This window comes from Pristis pectinata, chromosome 37, assembly GCF_009764475.1.
Source record: "Pristis pectinata isolate sPriPec2 chromosome 37, sPriPec2.1.pri, whole genome shotgun sequence".
NCBI lineage: Eukaryota > Metazoa > Chordata > Chondrichthyes > Rhinopristiformes > Pristidae > Pristis > Pristis pectinata.
The window spans coordinates 6,753,558-6,774,697 of NC_067440.1; the positions used below are offsets into that span (position 1 = coordinate 6,753,558).

The 21,140-nt window shown below is 40.8% G+C and overlaps 1 protein-coding gene across 2 annotated transcripts in view; it reads left to right on the top strand.

Moving 5' to 3' along the window:
* Positions 1-2,908: 2,908 nt before the first annotated feature.
* LOC127586696 (misshapen-like kinase 1) overlaps positions 2,909-21,140 on the top strand; it is a 110,828-nt gene continuing 92,596 nt past the window's right edge. For both annotated transcript variants that reach the window (XM_052044843.1, XM_052044844.1), the window contains exons 1-3: positions 2,909-2,928; positions 10,187-10,243; positions 18,788-18,913. In XM_052044843.1, the coding sequence (XP_051900803.1) occupies positions 10,229-10,243; positions 18,788-18,913 (141 nt within the window). In that variant the 5' untranslated portion in view covers positions 2,909-2,928; positions 10,187-10,228. The remainder of the gene's footprint in view (positions 2,929-10,186; positions 10,244-18,787; positions 18,914-21,140) is intronic.

Here is a 21,140-nt window from a genome sequence, read left to right on the forward strand (position 1 = left end):
GCATCTCCAGTGGTTTATGTTTAGGTGTGATGGGGGAATAAGGAGATCTTGGAGTACAAATACATCAGTCACTAAAAGTTGTGCCAAAGGTTAACGTGAATTGGAGTTTCACTTTATCGTGGTCACATATTTGAGTTATGCCAGCACTTTATGTTGCCTGTGGTTCTGTGAGTTGCATCAAATTCCGAAGTTTGAAGCTCCATAGACTGGTTTTGCCAAATCCATCCCAATGCACACTGAAGGAGAGTGTTTAAAGATGTATTCAAGTAAGGTGTTCAGCAAAGTTCCATTTTCCCTTGGATGGATATAAAACATAACACTGTTCAACAAAGCATGACAATTTATCCTGGTACACTGGGAAGTATTTTCCCCACTGGAAACTGATAATCTTGTGATTATCACATTGTGCGTAAGATTGACTCCCATGTTTTGCATTTTATAAACAGTAAGTTAACCAGCTATAAAATACTTTGTGATGCTCAGACTCTGAAAGATGAGATCTGTCAATTCTGCATTCAGTAAGCATAAGGTGAGCTTGGCTTGTGTCGTGATGTTGCACCAAATCTTCCTCTGCATCTTTGATGACCTGTTTACTTTGATTCACGTGAATCAAAGACTACTGGACATACTGTATCCATGAGTGCCATTGAAGATGGTGTTTGTATATTAGAGTAGTAAGGAGAAGTTCTTTACCCTCAATTCTGAAGGTGTTTGAGGCATAAAATCTGCAGGAATTTTGAACAGAATTTTTGTTGTAATATGAACACTATTTTGGCTGTTCCACATAATTATAGTTGCTCTTCTGCCCCAAACTGGGTCATATTTAATTCTTCTAATTGTTCCCCAGCAGTCAGTTTATAAAGTGTGTTTTGTGAATATATTTAGATGATACTGTAATGAGTCTTTTGTTTTGATAACAGCCTGGTATTAAGATTTGGTAACTCTCCAATCATCCTCAGAACAAGTATTACCTTCCTAATTGATGCTCAGTATGTTAGCAGTATTTTTAGTTTAACCCACTCTGAAATGTACCATGACCTAATTTAGAAATAATCTTCCACTTACAACCAATATATTTACACCAGGTTGTACAGAGACTGATGGAATGGAATTCTTCCAGAGAGCTCGGTGTGAGAGAGTGTAGTCAAGTTAGCTTGGAGTCATTGGCCTTGTGGGGGTTTTGGTCATTGAAAGGAATAGTGTTAGATTTAGTAAAGTGCTTTTTTTTAATTTGTGGCATAGTTGCTATTTTAATATAGGAAACACAAGAGACATGTACAGCAAGATCCCACAAACAGCAGTATTAATATAACCAGATAATCTATTAATGATCAGTTCACCATGATGAGCCTACCAGGTCAATCCTATTTGTGAATTTTGGGAGAGAGGTGAAATGCAGCCTGTGTGGGATTGACTAAACGGAGGTTGAGAGGGCATTAAGAACTTCAGAGGAGATGAGATTAGTGATATTCTGCTAAAACTTGGCTTAATATTCAGCCATGGAGGCAGAACTACTGTTCGGCCTTCATTCGCTAAGGATAATTCTTCCAACGAAAGCAGCACCTTTGGTATGTTTAATCATAAGATGATGTATGTTCAGGAGGAAATAGGTTAGAGTGAGGAAGTGAATTAAATATTGCATTGGTAGTTCCTAATGAAAAGATCCAGAGAGCATATGAAGCCAAATGGGGGATCTAGATGAAGCAAAATTCTTGAAAAGAAGTTTGTGGTGTAAGAGTTCTTTCCCAAAGAAATGGAACAGGAGGGTAGAAGAGAGTCCAAGATGTGTAGTTATTGTTACAACTTGCATTGCTTGACATCTGAAAGAAAAGTATTTTCCCAAAATGTCAAATCATGTGAAGAATGAAACACAAATTACAACCAGGGCAGCTTTTGAAATATTCAGTACTGCTTTGGGGAAATTTGGTGACACCTTAAGATCCAGCAAGGCTAATAATTTGTGTAAGGCTGGATGTCTTGGCAATACCTGTGATCTTGGTGAATCCGGAACCCAAAGAATAGAAATTCAGTTGAAATCGGCTTGGAATTAATGTATGTGAAGATTACTGAATGAAGGAATCTGGCTGTGAAAGAAGTCAGTTGAGTTTATTGTCATATGCACAAGTACACATATGCATGTGTGCAATGAAAAGCTTACTTGCAGCAGCATCACGTGTACTTAGCATCAGATGCACAGACTTCACAAGAAAAACATAAATTAAACAGGAATTGTACACTATTTTTACAAAAGAGAATAGTTGGAACAAAAACAATGAAGTCCTTTTGTGATGTCCATTTCCAAAGTGATCAAAGTAGTCACAGTGTTACTAAATTGTAGTGATTAGGGTTGCTCTGGTTGGTTCAAGAACGGAATGGTTGAAGGAAAGTAGCTATTCTTGAAGCTGGTGGTGTTGGACTTCGGGCTTCTGTACCTCCTGGCCAATGGTAGCTGCGAGAAATGACATGGCCCAGACGGTGGGGATCTTTGGATGTTGCCTGCTTAAGCTTCCTGTAAATACTACCGATGGCAGCTTCTTGCGTTCTTGCGCATTCGAATTGCCTTACCAGACCATGATGCAACTGTCAGGATACTTTCAACAGTGCATCTGTAGAAGTTTGTCAGAGTGCTCAGTGACAAGCCAAACCTCCTTAATCCTACTAAAGTAAAGACGCTGGCGCACCTACCTTGGATTGTGTGTACGTGCTGGGCCCAGGACAGGCCATTGTTTTGGTAGAAGCATGTAAAGGAAAATAGCATGATGCTGAATAAGGTAAAATAAATTGTATCAGAGAAGGACTTCACAATGGGATTTGCTAAAAGAGCTGTGTGAGTTGAATCGAAAATGCCAAACACTGGAAATAGGAAATAAAAACAGAAAATACTGGGAATTTTCAACTTGAGCAGCATCTGTGGAGAAAGAAGCAGAGGTAATGTTTTGGCAGAATTACCTTAAATTAGGAATGGTAAAAGATTGCAGATGTAACAGAGTTTAAGCAAGTATAGAGGCAGGAGAGGAAAACAAAATGATCTTTTGACTGGTGAGGTTAATGAAAATAGGCTTGGTATCACACTGAGAAAAGGGTGTTAGTGTGATGATAAACACAAGGTCCAGCGCTGTAAATGGGAATAGCAGCATTGGTAGCAACTGCTGACATTATAAAAGGAAAATTTTTATTTTAATGTTTGCACCGAGGACAGAGCAATTTTTAATATTTTTTAGATTTGAATGTTAGCTTACACGAGGGCCACTTTCTTTTGTTCTCTTTTGTGCTTCTTATGGCCACAGCTACCAGGGAGCTGTCTCCTTCCCTCCCCCGCCCCCCCCACCCCTCCCCCTCCCAATTCCTGTTTACTTTTTGTGACTAGAGCTCCTTTGTACTGCATTCAATTGAATTCTGGCTTGAGTAATCACTCTCACTTGCCCTCTGGAATTCCGTTGTTAGATTCATAAACTGAAAAGAGCCGCAATCAAAAGTGGCCAGCAGTGTCAAAAATGTTTTAAAGTGGTCATCATCATGTGTTAAATGGAGGAGTAAGTTAATGGCCTTTTCATATAGAAATACTGGCTTGGATCCATACCCATATTAGTACCACAATGTTCTGTTCAAAAAGTGAAAACTCTGTTTTAAGAGCTGAGACATTTGATTTCAGTGCTCTTTCCTTCCACTATCATGACCCGCATCCTAGTGTTTTACCACTTAATGGTTTCTCTGGACTGATGTTTGAAAATTGACAATTCAGGTTGAAGGCCATCGAGCCGAAACATTGAGTCTGTTTTTACTCTCCACGTTGGCTTGCTGCCTAACCTGAGTATATCCTGGATTCCCTACCTATTGTTGAAAAATTCAAAATGTATTTCTTAAGTTTTTTTTACTCTTGGGATGTCGGTGTTAAAATGCACAGCGTTGGTAGTGATGTTCTAAATCTGAATAATGTGCCTCTTGGAAGGGAACCTGGTGGTGGTGGTCTAGTGTGCCCATTGGCCTTGAACTTCTTGGTGAGGTTTGGAAGGTGCTTAGTAGTCTAGGTGAGTAACTGCAGCGCATCTAGTAGATGGCATGGTGTGACAGTGGTAAAATCATAGAAACATACAGCATGGAAATGGGCTAATTGGCCCAACTTGTTCACATTGACCAGGTACGTAACCCTCCAGGCCAAAATGAGACAGTAGGCGTTTAACTGCTGTGGGCAACCCAGCTTCAACCACTTTCTTGGGTAGTGCATTCTAGGTACTCGCCACTCTCTGGGTGAAGAATGTCCCTCTCTTTCCACCATGCCTTAAACCTATGCTCTCCAGTTTTATTTATCTCTGATATGGAAAAATACTTCTTATGTACCCCTCATAATTTTATATACCTTAATCACTTCCCCTCTTGCCTCCTTCATGCCAGGAAGAACATATCTAGCTTCTCCAGTCTCTCCTGATAACTGAAGTTCTCTATTCCAGGCAATTTCCTCATGAATCTCCTCTGCACCCTCTCCAGTACTGTCACATTCTTCCTATACCTTGGTAACCAGAGCACTCCAGCTGAGGTCTGACCAGGGTTTTATAAAGTTGCAGCATAACCTCCCTACTTCTGTATTGGATGCCCCGATTAATGAAGGTCAGAATCCCCTATGGTGCCTTATCCTCTTTTCCTATGTGCATTGGCACCTCCAAAGAAATATAGCTTGTATTCAGAGGTCCCTTTATTCCTTAGTAACCTTAACACCTTCCCATTCATGGTGTGTGTCCCACCTCATTAGTGCTCCCAAATACATCACCTCACCATTGGATTAAACTCTATCTGCTATTTTTTTAAGCCCATTTCACCAAAACATGGATATCTCTCTGCAGCCTGAGACTACCTGCCAATCTTCGTGTCAGCTGCAAACACTGATTATGCCTCCCACATCTACATCCAAGTCATTCATGTATATTACAAACAACAAGGGTCCCAACACTGATCCTTGTGGGATACCAGTAGTCACAGGCATCCAATTTCTAAAAATAACTCTCTACCATCACCTTTTGCCTCCCTATTGTCAAACCAATTATGGAACCAGTTTGCCAACTTGGCCATGACCATTTGAACCAGTCTCCCCAGGTGGGACCTTGTCAAAGGCCATATACGTCGCATCTTCTGCCCTGGTGGAGAGATTGAATGGTTAGGGTGGTGAATAGTCTGCCAATTAAGGGCGTTGCTTTGACCTAGATGGTGTTGGGCTTCAGTGTCATTGAAACTTGTGCAGGTAAACATATGGCCTCTATATTATATAAAGGTTTTGTTTTGGTGTCAGGAGGTAAGTCATTCACCACAGGATACTCAGGTTGTGACCTGCTCTTGTATGCACAGTATTTGTGGTTAGTCCAGTTGTGGTCAGTGATGATTCCCAGGATGTTGAAGAACTTGGTAATGCTAGTGCTGTTAGACTGTATTGTTGGAAATGGTCATCACGTGGTATTTTTGTAATGACATTTAAGTTTTGTTTAGGGATTGCTTCATTTGCAAGAAATTGAACATTATGCAATCATAGCTTTCGCACTTCTGAAATGGCATTAGATAAGATATCTTTATTACCCACATGCACATTGAAACACCCAGTGAAATGCATCTTTTTTTTGCATAGTGTTCTGGGGGCAGCCCGCAAGTGTTGCTATGCTTCCAACGCCAACATAGCATGCCCACAACTTCCTAACCCTTATGTCTTTGGAATATGGGAGGAAACCGGAGCACCCGGAGGAAACCCACGCAGACATGGGGAGAATGTACAAACTCCTTACAGACAGTGGCCAGAATTGAACCCGGGTCTTACAACTGGAGTTGAACAACCCAGCCCTGAGAAACTCCTGTGCTGATATCCTGTGGCTGGTATGATTGACTTACGACAACCACAGTCATTTCCTTTCGGCAAGATATCACTCTTGCCACAGCAATCTTTTCCCCTTGATGCACATTGACTTCAATTTTATCAGAGCAACTAGATACCCACTTGGTCAAATATTGCATTAATCATTAGGGGCAGTCACTCTCTCATCAGCTCTGATTCATATTCGATTCAAAGCCGCAATAAGGCGTGAAGGTGGCTTGTTATTGTCACATTAGTGAAAAGCTTTTATTTGCATGCCATCCAGACGGATCATTCCATACGTAACTACATTGAGGTTGTAAAAAGGAAGAACAGAATGCAGAATATAGTGTTGCAGTTACAGAAAGTGCAGTGCAGGCAGACAGTGCAAGGGCCACAATGAGATAGGTTAGGAGGTCAAGAATTCATCTTTTAACATATGAGAGGTCCATTTAAGAGTCTGATAACAATGGGATAGAAGCTGTCCTTAAGCCTGGTGGTACATGCTCTCACGCTTTTGTATCTTTTGCCTGACGGGAGAGGGGAGAAAAAGAGAATGACTGGGTAGGAGGGGTCCTTGATTATGTTGGCTGCTTTCCCGGGGCAGTGGGAAGTGTAAATGGAGGCTACGTGATGAACTGGGCTGCGTTCACAAATCATAACTCTGTGATTTCTTGCTGTCTTGGGCAGAGCAGTTGCCATACCAAGCTGTGATGCATCTGGATAGGATGCTTTCTATGGTGCATCTGTAAAAATTGTTGCGAGTCATTGGAGATGTGCCAAATTTCCTTAGCCTTCTGAAGAAGTAGTAGTGTTGGTGTGCTTTCTTGGCTGTAGCGTCCACGTGGCTGGACCAGGACAAATTGGTGATATTTACACCTAGAAACTTGAAGCTCTCAAGCATCCACCTCGGCACTATTGCACAACAACTGACCAGAATGTAAAAAGCTGCAGAGTAGTGGACTCCACCCAGTACATCACAGGCCCATCCCTCCCCACCATCAGTAGTATCAAGAAGGTAACATCATGTCTCGTCAAAGATCCCCACCATCCTGGCCATGCCATCTTCTCACAGCTACCATCGGGCAGGAGGTACAGAAGTCCCATACCACCAGGTTCAAGAACTGCTACTTCCCTCAACCGTTCGTTTCTTGAATCAGCAAAACACTATGACTACTTTAATCACTTTGCACTAAAGTGGACATAGTTTTTTTTGTTCTAATTGTGTTCTTTCTTGTAAAAACAAAGTGTATAATTTATGTTTAATTTGTTTACCTTGTGAATGCTGCTTCAAGTAAGTTTTTCATTGCACCTGTGCATATGACAGTAGACTTGACTTTGACAATTTTCCACATTGTCCGATAGATACCAGTGTTGCTGTGCTGGAGAAATTTGGTTGGAAATGCAGTTAATTTTGGAGAGCAGACATTCCCTTGGATGTTGTCAGGTCCCATAACCTTTTGCCTTGTCCAGTGCTCTCAGCTGTTTTGTGCTATCACATGGAGGGGATCAAAGACTGGATTTTCTGATTGCTAGAATCTCATGACAAGGCTGAGTTGCATCTATCTGTCACTTCTGGCTGAGCACAGTTGTGGATACTCAATCTTTGTCTTCAGCGCTTGCATGCTGAGCCCTGCCAAAATTTATGATGAGGATGTTCTTGGAGTCTTTTCCACCCACCAAGTGTTTAATTATCAGTCACCATTCACAACTAGATATGCAAAGCTTTGAACTGTTGGAAGTGGGATTATTTACCTCTGCATGCTGTTTTTGGTTAGCACACATATAGTCCTGTGCTAGAGCTTTACTGGGTTGGCATCTCACTTTTAGGTACATCTGCTGCCTCTTTCCATATGCCTTCTGCGCTCATTCAATCAGGATTCAATCCTTAGCTTGTTTGTAAGGGTAGAGTGAGAGATACCACCCCAGGAGGTTGCAACTTATGATAGTACACAGTGTCTTATGGATGCCTAGCTTTCAGCTGGCTAATCTGATAAAGGATTTCCCAATGTGAAGACCAGGCGTTGCCTACACAGGATCTGTATGTCGTCACTTCTGCCATTGCGATCAATACACACATGATTGCACTGGCATTCTGCCACACGTAGAATGGTGAAACAAAGTCCATCAGTTTTATTCTTTGGTTCTCTCATTACTTGCCATAGACTCAGTCTGGCAGCTGTGGCAAATTTAGTCTATGGGAGTGCTACCAAACCACTAGGTGATGGACAGAGAATTGCATACTTTCGGTGCTGCTTCAAGTGCTGTTGAACATGTAGGAGCATTGAATCATCAGCTAAGGAAGAATTGTAGATGGTAATTCGGGGAAGTCTCCAACCATGTTGAACCCAATGCCATGTGACTTCAGGAGGTCAAAATTCAATGTTGTAGACTCCCAATTCTACTGCCTCCTGCCTGTATACCACTGTACCATCACTCCTGCAGTGGGAGACTACGCACCCAGAGATTGTGGTGCGGTTATCTGGCTCATTGTTCCAGCTATGTCTGTTTATTGATTGAATAGTCTGCGAGACTGCTCTCCTAATTAGGACACACATCCCTAAATATTTGTGAGCAGTTCATTACAAGATTTACTGGGAACAACCTCTGCCTTGTCTAACTCTGGTGTCTGGGTCAATGCCTGGTTGTCCCCATTTGGTTTTATCCTTTTTCATTTTAATGTAGCAATGATGATGCAGCTGAATGGCTTGCGAGGTAACTAACTGCTGTAGGTTCAGAGTTGCATGTCGGATAAGAACAGTAGATTTACTCCTTTTGAAGGACATAAGTGAGCAAATTGATTTTGTTTTTAAGTTTAAATTCCACAGCGGAATTTGGATTTCTGAACTGTTATTCCAGGTCTGTTGGCTATTCGTCTGGTAACTTACACACCAAACATTTTTTAAATGAAATGCCAATGACCATATTACGTAACTGTGTTCTTAAATGAAATGCTTGAATGTTATTGTAGTGACAGTAGCTTTACTTTTGGTGTTATGACTGGCCACTGCTCTTCTGTGTGTTCCTGGCAATTTCCAAAAATCCTGAAATTTCCATGTTTTTTCTCTTTTCTGCATCTGCTGAGTTGGACCCATTGTACAGATTGCCTGCCTTAATACCTAACTGGATCTTCTTCCCACTTCCACCCCTTTCTACTGTAATCTTCAGGCTTTTGAAAGCCAAGATTGATGTTCAATGATGGCTTCCCTTCTAACCACTGTACATTTCTGTATTGCATTTTGGCTTATCAGTAGGGAGAAAAAATGGCTATGATCCAATGAAACATGGATCCAATCCAGCAATGTAGTTTCTACAAATAAGTCTACTGTTGAGGTTTGTTGACTCTGGTTAGGAGGAAGAGGGAAAGGAAGAGAGAATTCTTTCTTCATGCATTCAGTATTTGAACAGAGACCAGACTTGTCTTTTGTGCCAGTTAGCTTGTTTTGGAGGGGGAAAAAATCAAAAATCAGTAGAAATATCATGTGCAACAAATCTGACACTGTTCCACATGGATAACTAAAAGAGACCACTTTCCTGAAACTATATCATACTCCTGTAAAAGATGTACTTTCATGTCTCCTTGATCTGTTGCTATAGCTGAAAAGCTATATTCCAAATGGAAAATGAATTGTCTACTGGGTTTTGCTGAAGTAATTTGCCAGAATTGTTGTTTTGAAATAGTAAAACTGCTTTTAGCAAAACTGGTTAACTTACCAATTTTACACATTTGTTTAAAAGAATTTTGTCAATATGTCTGTGTCCATATGCATGTGTGTGCTCCCATCTGTGCTCAAAATAGAATGCAATTATTTTCCACTTGCATATATTGACATTGCTATTCATGGCATGTGGTGATAAGTGGGTAATACCCCAGGAGAGTGAGTAGCCGAAAATCATTGTGATGAATTTTAAACAGACTTTATGTAATGATCACGATAATTTATAGGCAAAATCAGCCTGTTTGTATCGAAAGTTGTTGTGGTTTGTTGTTTCCTCTGATTATGGACTGGACTGTAGATAGTTTCCTCTATAATAGGCTGTTAGCTGAAAGTCCTGTGCAAGTCGTACCCCATCTTCAACTCATTGGCTGTCATGGTGCTTTTGTAGTCATAATTATTTTCCACCATGTCTGTGCTCCAGTTCCCATTGGATATAGTTTTCTTCTGTGCATTTATAAGGTTGCTTTGTATATTTTGGTGTAATTGGTGTCTTTAGACCATTGCCATGTTGCAAATAGATCTGAGGGTGGAAAAATTGCTCCTTTTTGCCACTTAGTATAATGCACAACTTGGTCATTCTAAGCTGGCAATTCCATTAACAGAAATGCTGATCTTTTTTCTCTTCTCCTTCATCCAGGGTCGCCATGTCAAAACAGGGCAGCTTGCAGCCATCAAAGTTATGGATGTCACAGAGGTATGGAAATCTTTTGATTTATTGTAGTTACAATGAACTGCCTGTCATTGCTGAACGATATTCCTGAAGGTTAGAGCATGATGAAAACTTTCTGCTTAAATTTCTATTAAACTTTTAATATAGTTTATTTGGAACATTTTAAAATATTATCTAGAAGCATGGGAATTATAAAAGAAAAACCAAGAACTATCTAGTTTGAATTTCTGAGTGGGGCAATGCAAAGACTCGGATAACTGGCAGTTCCATTCATAACTGTCAACGTTTGCCCCTTAACCAGGCAGAAGCTTGAAAATCCAAAGACAGAAACCAAAAGCCCTGCTTTCAACCCCCCCCCCCCAAGAGCTTTGGCTCTGTTAAATTCTCCTTAGTTTTAAATGGTGATCACTAGTTCTAAAGTCTCCCACAAGAAGAAGCATGTTTTCTGAACCCAGCAGGATCTCAAGTGGATGGCCTCTCCAATCCTGGATCTGTCTAGTAAACCTTCTCTAAACTACTATTCCTGTATTATCCATCCTTGTTTAAGAAGAAAAATATTGTATGTAATACTCCAAATGTTTTCTCACCAATACTTGGATTGACACAGTTGTAAATACAGCAGTATGAGATCTGAGAAAATACACAATTATCTTGTAGGTGTATTTTTCGAAGATAGAGTTAGAGTTCCATTAGTGCAGAGGCATTTTATTTCAGTTAAGTCCAACACCTCCAGGACTAAGCTTCTTCCATGAAACACTGCATCGTTCATGATAAAACTCACTTTCCTCAGCTTCTATTAAATATTGAATTCTAAATGCTTAGCACCCATATCTAGATGGCTATTTGTACATCTGTAGCTCTCACTCCTAGTTACAGCTATTCATTTCTAATCACCAGTTTGTCTGCAGCTGCAGTTTTTTTTTCCAGTTTTATAAGCATCAAGACAATGGTGAGTGCTCTTCTGAGCACTTAATGCAAAAATGCAGGTTTATAATACAGCATGTTTCCTCATCTTGTGCCACGTGTACTGTTAAAACGAAAGCATAGCAAAATGTATTGCTCTTTTTCTTCCATAGTCATAGAGCACAGAAACAGGCCCTTCAAACACCCATTTGCACTAATCCCATTTTATTCTCCCCACATTGCCATCAGGTCTCCCCCCACCCACAATTTACAGTGGCCCGTTAACCTACCAACCAGCATGTGGGAGGAAACTCGAGCACCTGAGTGAAAGCTCAAACACAAAAAGTGCCAAAGTCAGGATTGAACCAAGGTCACTGGAGTTGTGAGGCAACAGCTGTACCCACTGTACCACCGCACTACAGCTCCACAAAGCGTTGAAATTTCTTCCTTTAACAATCACCCCTACCCCCAGCATTTCCGCTGAACTTTTCTAAAATTAAACCTATTGACATCTAATCTCCTTCCTGATCTTTCAAGTCTTTCTCTATCACTTATCAAACTTGGTTCTGCAGCATAGGCTCTGACAGTTTCTCAAGTAAAAGAAAAGATTCTGTATTGGTATTGGTTTATTATTGTGACTTGTACCGAGGTACAGTAAAAAGCTTGTCTTGCATACCGATCGTACAGGTTAATTCAGTACACAGTGAAGTTACATTGAGTTAGTACAGAGTGCATTGAAGTAGTACAGGTAGAAACAATAACAGTACAGAGTAAAGTGTCACAGCTACAGAGAAAGTGCAGTGCATTAAGGTGCGAGGTCACAACAAGGTAGATATTGAGGTCATAGTCCATCTCATTGTATAAGGGAACTGTTCAATAGTACGTGCCTTCAGGCTCCTGTATCTTCTACCTGACGGAAGAGGAGAGAAGAGTGAATGTCCCGGGTGGGTGGGCTCTTGGATTATGCTGGCTGCTTCACCAGGACAACGAGTACCAGGGTTACTTGAGGATACCAAGCACAGATGAGAAAACAATGACATTTGTCACATTCAACATACAAATCTCTACCTAACCCCATTATATAAAAGAGCCTATCATCTGCACACCATTATGATGCTAATATACATACCCTAAGATGCATCATTCTACATTTGAAATAGAATTTGCATTCAGTCAAACTGTACATTGATATTAGGGATAATTGGTTTCTGGTTTTTTTTCTTTGCGATAATTGCAAATGTACCAAATGATGGTAATATCTTATTTGCCAGTGAGTACACATCCTTGTTCACCCTCCTAACGTTTGTTCTTAGGAAATTTATTCCTGTACTTCTAACTGATTTCACATTCAATGATTCTGGAATGGCACTGCTGCCTCAGCTCCAGTGACCCAGGTTCAGTCCTGTTCAGTCCTGCTACCTCGTGTGTGGAGTTTGCAAGTTTCCCCTGTGGCCGCGTGGGTTTCCTCCAGGTGTTACATTTTCCTCCCACGTCCCAAAAATGTGCAGGTTGGTGGATTAATTGGCCACTGTAAATTACCGCTCATCTGTAGGTGAGTGCTAGAATTTGTGGGTGCGGGAATATGGGGAGGGTATAAAATGGGATTAGTGCAAATAATGGTTGGTATGGACTCAGTGGGCCAAAGGGCCTGTTCCCATGTTGTATGACTATATGACCAAGCATATTCCCTGATCTGGAAGGCCAACTTGCCAGAGGCCCTTAATTTTGGCATTCTGCAACAGATAATGCTGGCCAATATCTTTAATTAAACATGGAATTCTCTTGAAAGTAAAGTTGACCTTTTTGTGGATTGACAGTTATGTTTGCTTTTTCTAATAAAAGCAAACAAAAATTCTGCTCTCTGATTAACACCCACATCTTGGTGTGGGTGTTCATCAGCGAGCCATTGTGCATGCTTGCCATTTGCAGAGTACAATTGCAGCTCCTCAAAGGGTGTAAATGGCTGTATGCAGAGATTTTAAAATAAAAAGCCACTCACTGCTAAATGGTGTGAAAATTTCCACCAGAGCCAAAAATGTATCTGAAAAATGTTTTCTGCAATGAATTTGAGACTGAAAAGAAATTCTTCAACCTTTATTTGCAGGCCTTCAATTACCTGTTACCAATTATGACAAAAAAAATGCTCAGAAAATCCCCTTGTAGCCATTACTTGATCATAAAAAAATCTGTGTTTTGAATAGAGGCATTTAGTACTTGATGATTTGGTCTGGTATTTTCCTTTCTTAAAAAAATACCCTATGCTTTCATGTGACTTCTTTAGTCATTAGTTTTCAGTTTTCATCGATTGAAATTTGAGTTCACATACGATAATGCTAAAGGAATCAAAGCGTTTTATGTGTAGATCTGAAGTGTTAACCTTCTAACTTTCTGTTTTCCCCAATAACCCACAGTGTGCTGCGGACAGGTTTACTCATTTGATCTATTTCATAGAGTTGCACAGCACGGAAACCTACCATACCAACCAACGTGCCTACCTAAGCTACTCCCATTTGCCTGCATGTGGCCTGTGTCCCTCTAAACCTTTCCTATCCATGTACCTGTCCAAGTATGTTCTTTTAAACATTACAGTTGTAGCTGCCTCTATCACTTCGTCTGACAGCTCATTCCACATACCGAACACCCTCTGTGTGGGAAAACTTGCCCCTCAGATCCCCCTTAAATCTTTCCCCTCTCGTCTTAAACCTGACCTACCCTGCGGAAAAAGATTCTGACTATTCGCCCTATCTGTGCCCCTTATGATTTTATAAACCTTTAAGGTCACCGCTCAGCCACCTTCATTCCAGGGAAAACAGTCCCAGCCTATCCATTCTCTCCTTATAACTCAAGCCCTCCAGTCCTGGTAACATCCTTGGGAATCTTTTCTGCACCTCTATCTTAATCACATTCTTCCTGTAGCACGATGACCAGAACTGCACACAATATTCCAAGTGTGGTGCTATGAACGTCTTGTTGAGCAGATATTGAGTAGAAAGACCGATAATCATTGAAATATAGCTCAGAGGTAACACACAAACTCTGTTGACCTTTCTGGAGGTGCATGCCCAGAATTATGCAGTACTCCAAAATAGGTCTAACGAGAGCTTTCTCGAACTACCATAACTTGCAGTCCTTCGCTTTCGGCCCCTGTGAGATAGAAACGAGCATTTGACGGACCTTATTTTGCACCCAAGAACTAGCTTTTAGTGATTTATGTGTATGGATTTTTGCATTAGCACAGCTTCTAGATTCCTTGCTTTAGAAAGTACTGATCCTCTAATGGATCCAAAGTGGACGACTTGCTTTACCCCACATTGAGTTCCCATCTATGGCAGTTTTGCTTACTCAGTCTCTCAATGTCAAGTTGCAATTTTCATTTTCAGTCCTGCGTTGCTTAACTTGATATCATTGCCATCAAAGGTGCTTAACTTGATATCATTGCCATCAAAGGTGTATAGGACTCTCTTCCTTCATCTGATTTGCTTCAATGCAATAAAAAGCTGAAGCCCCAGTAAAAGTCCTTTGGGGTTATTGCTTCCAAAACAATTCCCTGCCAAATCGTATAATATCGACAGTTTTGTGTGTTCTCCATTGTACGTTTCTTGCATGGAACCTTTTTGCATGTCTTCAGGAAATCTATTGGAATTCTCTTATCTACAGTGTTGCCATTTTTTAAAGGCAGATAAAATGGTCTGTTCATTTTTCCCACAAATTTGTGTGGGCTCTTGCTGGTTTTAACCACTCAACTGTTTCTTTGATCTGATTCTATAGAGGTCCCAACAACAGTGATTAGGTATTGGTTTATTATTGTCACATGTACTGAGATGCGGTGAAAAACTTTTGTTTGCATGCCATCCAGACAGATCATTCCATACATATGTACATCGAAGTAGTAAAAAAGGAAAATACAGAATAGAATGCTACAGTTGCAGAGCAAGTGCAGTGCAGGTAGACAAAGTGCAAGGGCTACGACAAGGTAGATTGGGAGATCAGGAGTTCATTTTTCAGCATATGAGAGGTCCGTTTAAGAGTCTGACAGCAGCAGGATAAGCTGTCCTTAAGCCTGGTGGAACATGCTCTCAAACATTTGTATCTTCTACCAGACGGGAGAGGGAGAAAGCTTACAGTTTCCAAATGTATTCTTTCTACCTTTCTTCCCCAATGCACGCACAGAATCCAGTCTGAGGTTTAACTTTGTTCATCCTGGTAGACCTCATTTGTCATCCCAGTGGCCTGTCATCTTTCTGTGAGCTTGGGTACTGTGACTGCCTGTTGCTGCCCTTCAGGTTGCACATCTACTTCCATTCACCCACCAATGGGACGTGTTGTTGATGACAGATGATGTTTGGCCAAATTGGCAGCACACGTTCCGAGGGCTTTTGATGTTGCTTCCATAGTTGGGTGCCTCTGAGCCTTCAAAACTTAAATAATATTTGTACAATTATTTAAACTGCTTAGTGCCAGTTTGAATTTTGACCTGCAAACCACTGTTCATGCTGCTGCCTTAATGTTGAATGGATTCTTTATTATAATGCCAAAATTATCAAATAAACATTGGAGAAACTGTTTTTATCCTCTAAAAATATAAGCTTAGCAACCTGAATTTTTAATTAAAGAAAATCCTGGTAAAAAGTTTCAAGAAAGTTTTAAGAGATTTAGCAAATGTGGAGAATACACAAGCTCAGGGCTGCATGATACCTCATTACTGTGGGCATCTAAATCTGTCGATCACTTTAAGTGCAGTCACCATTGCTTTGGAAGCAAACTTGGTGTAGTTGTGGCTAGTTCAGAAGATTGTCAAAGGACATGGCAGGATATAGATCAGCTGGAAATTTGGGCAGAGAAATGGCAGAGTATGAGGTGTTGCATTTTAAGAGATCAAATGCAAGAGGGAAGGTACAGTAAATGGCAGGACCCTTAGGAGCATGGTCTACAGAGGGATCTTGGGGTGCAAGTCCACAGCTCCCTGAAAGTGACAACACGAGCGGATAGGGTGGCAAAGAAGGCATACAGTGTACTTGCCTTCGTCGATTGGGGCATTGATTATAGAAGTTGGGAAGTCATGTTGCATTTGTATAACACATTAGTTAGGCCATGTTTGGAGTATGGTGTGCAGTTCTGTTTGGTACACTACAGAAAGGATGTGGAGACCTTGCAGACGGTGCAGAGGTTGTTCACCAGGATGTTGTCTGGATTGAACTTGATGAGCTCTAAGTAGAGGGTGGACAAACTTTTAGCTGGAGTATTGGAGGCTGAGGGGTGACCTGATAGTATATAAAATTATGAGAGGCATAGATAGGGTAGACAGTCTTTTTCAAAGGATGGAAATGTCAAATGCTGCAGGGCATAGATTTAGGGTGAGAGGGGGAAAGTTTAAAGGAGAAGTGCGAGGCAAGCTTTTTTTTAATGCCTAGAGTGCATTGCTGGTGGAGGTGGTGGAAGCAAATTTGATAAATACATTTAAGAGACATTTGGACAGGTACGTGAACAGGCAGATACAGACTGTGAGCAGCCGGATAGTTAGATTGGCGTGGTGGTTGGCACAGATGTGGTGGGGCCAAAGGGCCTGTTCCTATGCTGTACTCTTCTATGTTAATTGATTTGCACACAGGAAGATCCCAGAAATAGCAATGGATGATTGGCCAGGTGGTGGTGGTTAAGGGTGAACATTGAATGAAGATATTGAATGAAATGCCAGCTCCTTTTCTAAAGGTACCAGGGGGTCTTGTACAACCAATTGAACAGGTGACTTAGCCTGGGTAGTTTTAAAATCTTATGTACAAGAATGCAAATGAAAAAATGCTGATTTGATTTTTTACTTCATTAAAAGCACACAGAATCCAAACGAGTGGAAAATTGGATCCACAAATTTGTTTGAATAACTAAATGACTATTACCACTGTGGTTCTGAAGTTCTGTCCCTTGCATTTTGTATTGACTTAAGCCTAAGTATAAGAGGCATGCTTAAAACAAAAATTTGCAGATGACACAAATATTGGGCATGTGGTAGACACGGAATGGAAGACTGTAGATTGCAGGAAGCTCTAGATGAACTGGTCTGTTGGACAGAAAAAGGACAAGTGGAAAATTGTCCACAGAAAAATGAAGTAATGCATTTGGAGAGGTCCTACATTGAAAGGGAAAATGCAATAAATGGAAGGATATCAAATGATGTGGAGCAACAGAGGTCTTGGACTCTGTGGCACCAATTCTTAGAGGTAGCGGGGCAAGTCAATAAGGTGGTTAAGAAGATCTAAGGGTTGCTTTCCTTAGCTAAGGCATAGAATAGAAGAACTAGGAGGTTGTATAAGAACTGCTGACAACACTGATTAGGCCACGGCTTTGGCATGGCACTCGTGCTAAGAAAGAAATGATTAAACTGGTGAGGGTGTCGAGGAGATTTCCACAGACGTTGTCATGACTGGAAAATTGTAGTTGCAGGGAATTGCTGGATATGTCCTCTTTGGAATAGAGGAGGATGCGAAGGTACTTAATTGATGCATAAAATTGAAGCACATTAAACATCAAAAACAAAAGAAAGTGCATGTGCTGGAAATCTAAAATAAAAACAGAAAATACAGGAAATACTCAGCAGGTCAAACTGGATCTGTGGGAAGGCAAACAGTTAACGTTTCAGATCGAAGGCACTGCATGAGAACTGTTTCTCTTCCCACAGATGCAGTCTGACTTGTTGAACGTTTCCTGTGAGAATAAATGGGAAAGAACTATTTACTTTAACAGAAGGGTCAAAATCCAGGGAACATAGGTTTAAAACAAGTTGAGGCTTGGAATGGAGATGAGGAAAAACCTTTACAGCCAGGTGGGATTCAGAAACCTGCTGCTTAAAGGATTGCTAGGGGCAGGAAAAACACCACATTTTAAAGTACATGCATTGTCCTTGAAGAGCTGAGACCTGCTGGTCTACAGACTTAGTGCTGGAAGGTGGGATTCGGTTGATTGTCCTTCTTTTCACCAGCATGTACATGAGCTCGAGGGGAATTAAAACATTTGTATCTTAGATATATCTGTAATTTTTTTTTGCTTTTCCTATTTAATGTGCTTCAATATTATACATCAATTAAGTCTCTTCACATCCTCTAGTCCAAAGAAAACATATCCCGCTTACCCAACTATTTTCCAGTCATAACAATGTCTGTGTAAATCTCCTCTGCACCCTCACCAGTATAATCACTTATCCCCAGTTGCCATGATGGATTTTAAGCTGTCTTCAGGTCTGCGGATTGTTAATCCAGCAAAAGTGACTTGAGCATTACGCTAAAGATATTTATTGATTATTATTCTGTAAGAGTGGGTTATAACCCTTGATCAGTGGTGGAACCAAGCACAGATCTTGCCTGAAGTATTGGGTTTCAAATGAATTTGATATATTCCAGATGATTCCAAGGTTGACTTGGTTTTCATCAGTCCTGCATTGATGTGCTAAGGGCTCTCTAGATATGTCAGCACTTGCAAGGGAGTTCTCAACATAGAAAACTTTGAACAAATAATTTTCTGAAAATGGTTAAAGAGTGATGCTTCACAGATGAATTCTAAACTCTGGGCTTTAATAAAGTGAATTGTTTAGAACAGAAATGCCACTGAGAGTATGAAAAGTTCTGGGTATTTTCAATAGCATTGTGTGAAGTTTTGAATTTTGTTAAAATCCAGGATGAAGAAGAAGAGATAAAACAGGAAATTAACATGCTGAAGAAGTACTCACACCATAGAAACATAGCAACGTACTATGGCGCTTTCATCAAGAAGAGTCCTCCAGGCCACGATGACCAACTCTGGGTGAGAATTGCAATTTGCCGCTACTGGAATTGTAATCATAATTCTTAGTTGTTAGAGCTGTGTAGCATTATAAGTAGTATTCATAGTAAACCCAAAAGTAATCTATGGCATAATTCTACAAATGCTTACATTACAGATAAATCAAACTAATCACCTTAACTGCCGGTACATTTCGTGCAAAGTTAGTACCCTTGTGGATGTGCATTCCTCCCACTTCGCTGGCAGGGTGAAGGGATGGTCAATAGGTTCTCATTGTGCCTTGACACATAGAAAGGTTGTTCCCTGCAATGGGATTCAATCTTTCCATGTTTAGATAGTGTCAGATCTGCCGTATATTTCTGGCAGTTTTGGTTTCCTATTTCAGATTTCCATTTTTTTATCCATAGAATTGGCATGCATCTGATACTTTAAAGGAATCACATTGTAACAGCAGTAACCATCAGGCGAAGGCAAATGGGCTTCAGTTTTTTTCCTCAAGGAGGCTGGGTGATGAAATTGAAGCCTTCAAAATTTTGAACGCTCTTGGGGAAGTTATTTTCACAACAGGAAACAAGGATAAATTGGCTATTTTCATGTTTGTAAGCTATAACTAATGGAGGCTATCAGGATTGGTGCTAGAGTCTCTACAACTTATACTAAAGGTACAGGAATTAAGTGTGCTGTATCCAGGGTGGACAATACCTGTGTGTCCAATACACAGTGTAAAAGTGTTTGCAAAGAGGTCTTGTATGTTAAGGCTTCATGAGAGCCAACTGATTTCATATCAGGGAACCAATTCTGCTTGAGCTGTACCTGCTGTTAAGTGGCAGATGGAATATAATGTAGATATTGTAAGGTTATCCCTTTGGTAAGAAGAATACGAAAGCAGAATGCTATTTAGGTGGTGTGAGAATAATGAATTCTGATGTCAAGAGAGATCTGGGTCTCCTTATGCTACAAACAAAGGGTACAGATGCAGCAAGTAATTAGGAAGGCAAATAGCATGTTGGCCTTTATTACAGGAGGAAGAAATGCAAAAGTTGTGAAGTCTTACAGGGATAAGACCACGCCTAGAGTAATGTACAATTTTAGCCTCATTTAAGGAAGGTTATATTTTGCTTTAGAGGCAGTATAGAGTTCATTAGATTCATTCCTTTTTTATTCCAAAATAAACTTTATTCATCAAAAAAAAACTATATACAACAATAAAACAGTGCAAACCTTTACATTAGTGTACGGATCCATCATTAGTGTTACCTTTCTATATTAAAAAAAACACAGCACCAATGCCGCTCATGTGGCTCCCTGGGGTGCTACCCCAATCCCATATTTACAATCTTTAAGGGGCTTTCTTGCCTGACCCCACCCCTCCCTCTCCAGTGGCAGAAGAACCCTAAACTTTAGTCCTTCCCCACCGAACCCTTACGTTGGCTGCACCCAGCTTCAGTGCGTCCGTCAGCACGTACTCCTGCAGCCTGGAATGTGCCGGTCGGCAGCATTCCCCTAGGGACATATCGCAGTGCTGGGAGACCAACAAGTTTCGGGCAGACCAAAGGGCATCTTTCACCGAGTTGATGACCTTCCAGCAGCGGTTGATGTCCGTCTCTGTGTGTGTCCCCAGGAACTGCCCGTGGCTCAGAGAATCCTCTGTCACACAACTGCTGGGGATGAAACGTGGCAAGGACCCTTGCATCTTTTGCCACATCCTCCTCGCAAACCCACAGCCTGCAAAGAGGTGGGCGAATAGACAGAGTAGATTAAGCCAATACTCTGAAATTTAGAAGAAAGTCGATCTTCCTAAAGGATAAAAGCTCACATTAAGCTACAGTGATGGTTCCCTTTCACAGGGCTGTGACTCTTCAGAATTTTCTACCCCTGAGATCTATGGATGCTCAATTATTATGTTCAAGACTGAGATTCTTAGACTAGAGGGAAATCATAGGTTATGGGGGTCAGATAGGAAAGTGGAAATAGGCTGGTGATCAGATATGCCATGATTTCATTGAATGGCAGAGTAGGCTTGAGTGACCAAATGGCTTAAAAAGCATATATAATAATCACTGTTGTATCCAGCGGTGAGTTCAGGTAAATCTACTTTATCCAGAGGGTGGTTAGGATATGGGAATCTATCACATGGTAATTGAATGAATGGCATAGACATATTTAACAAGATAAGTACCCAAGGTAGAAAGTCCAACAGGATAAGTACCCAAGGTAGAAAAAAAATATACTAATAGGTTGAGATGAG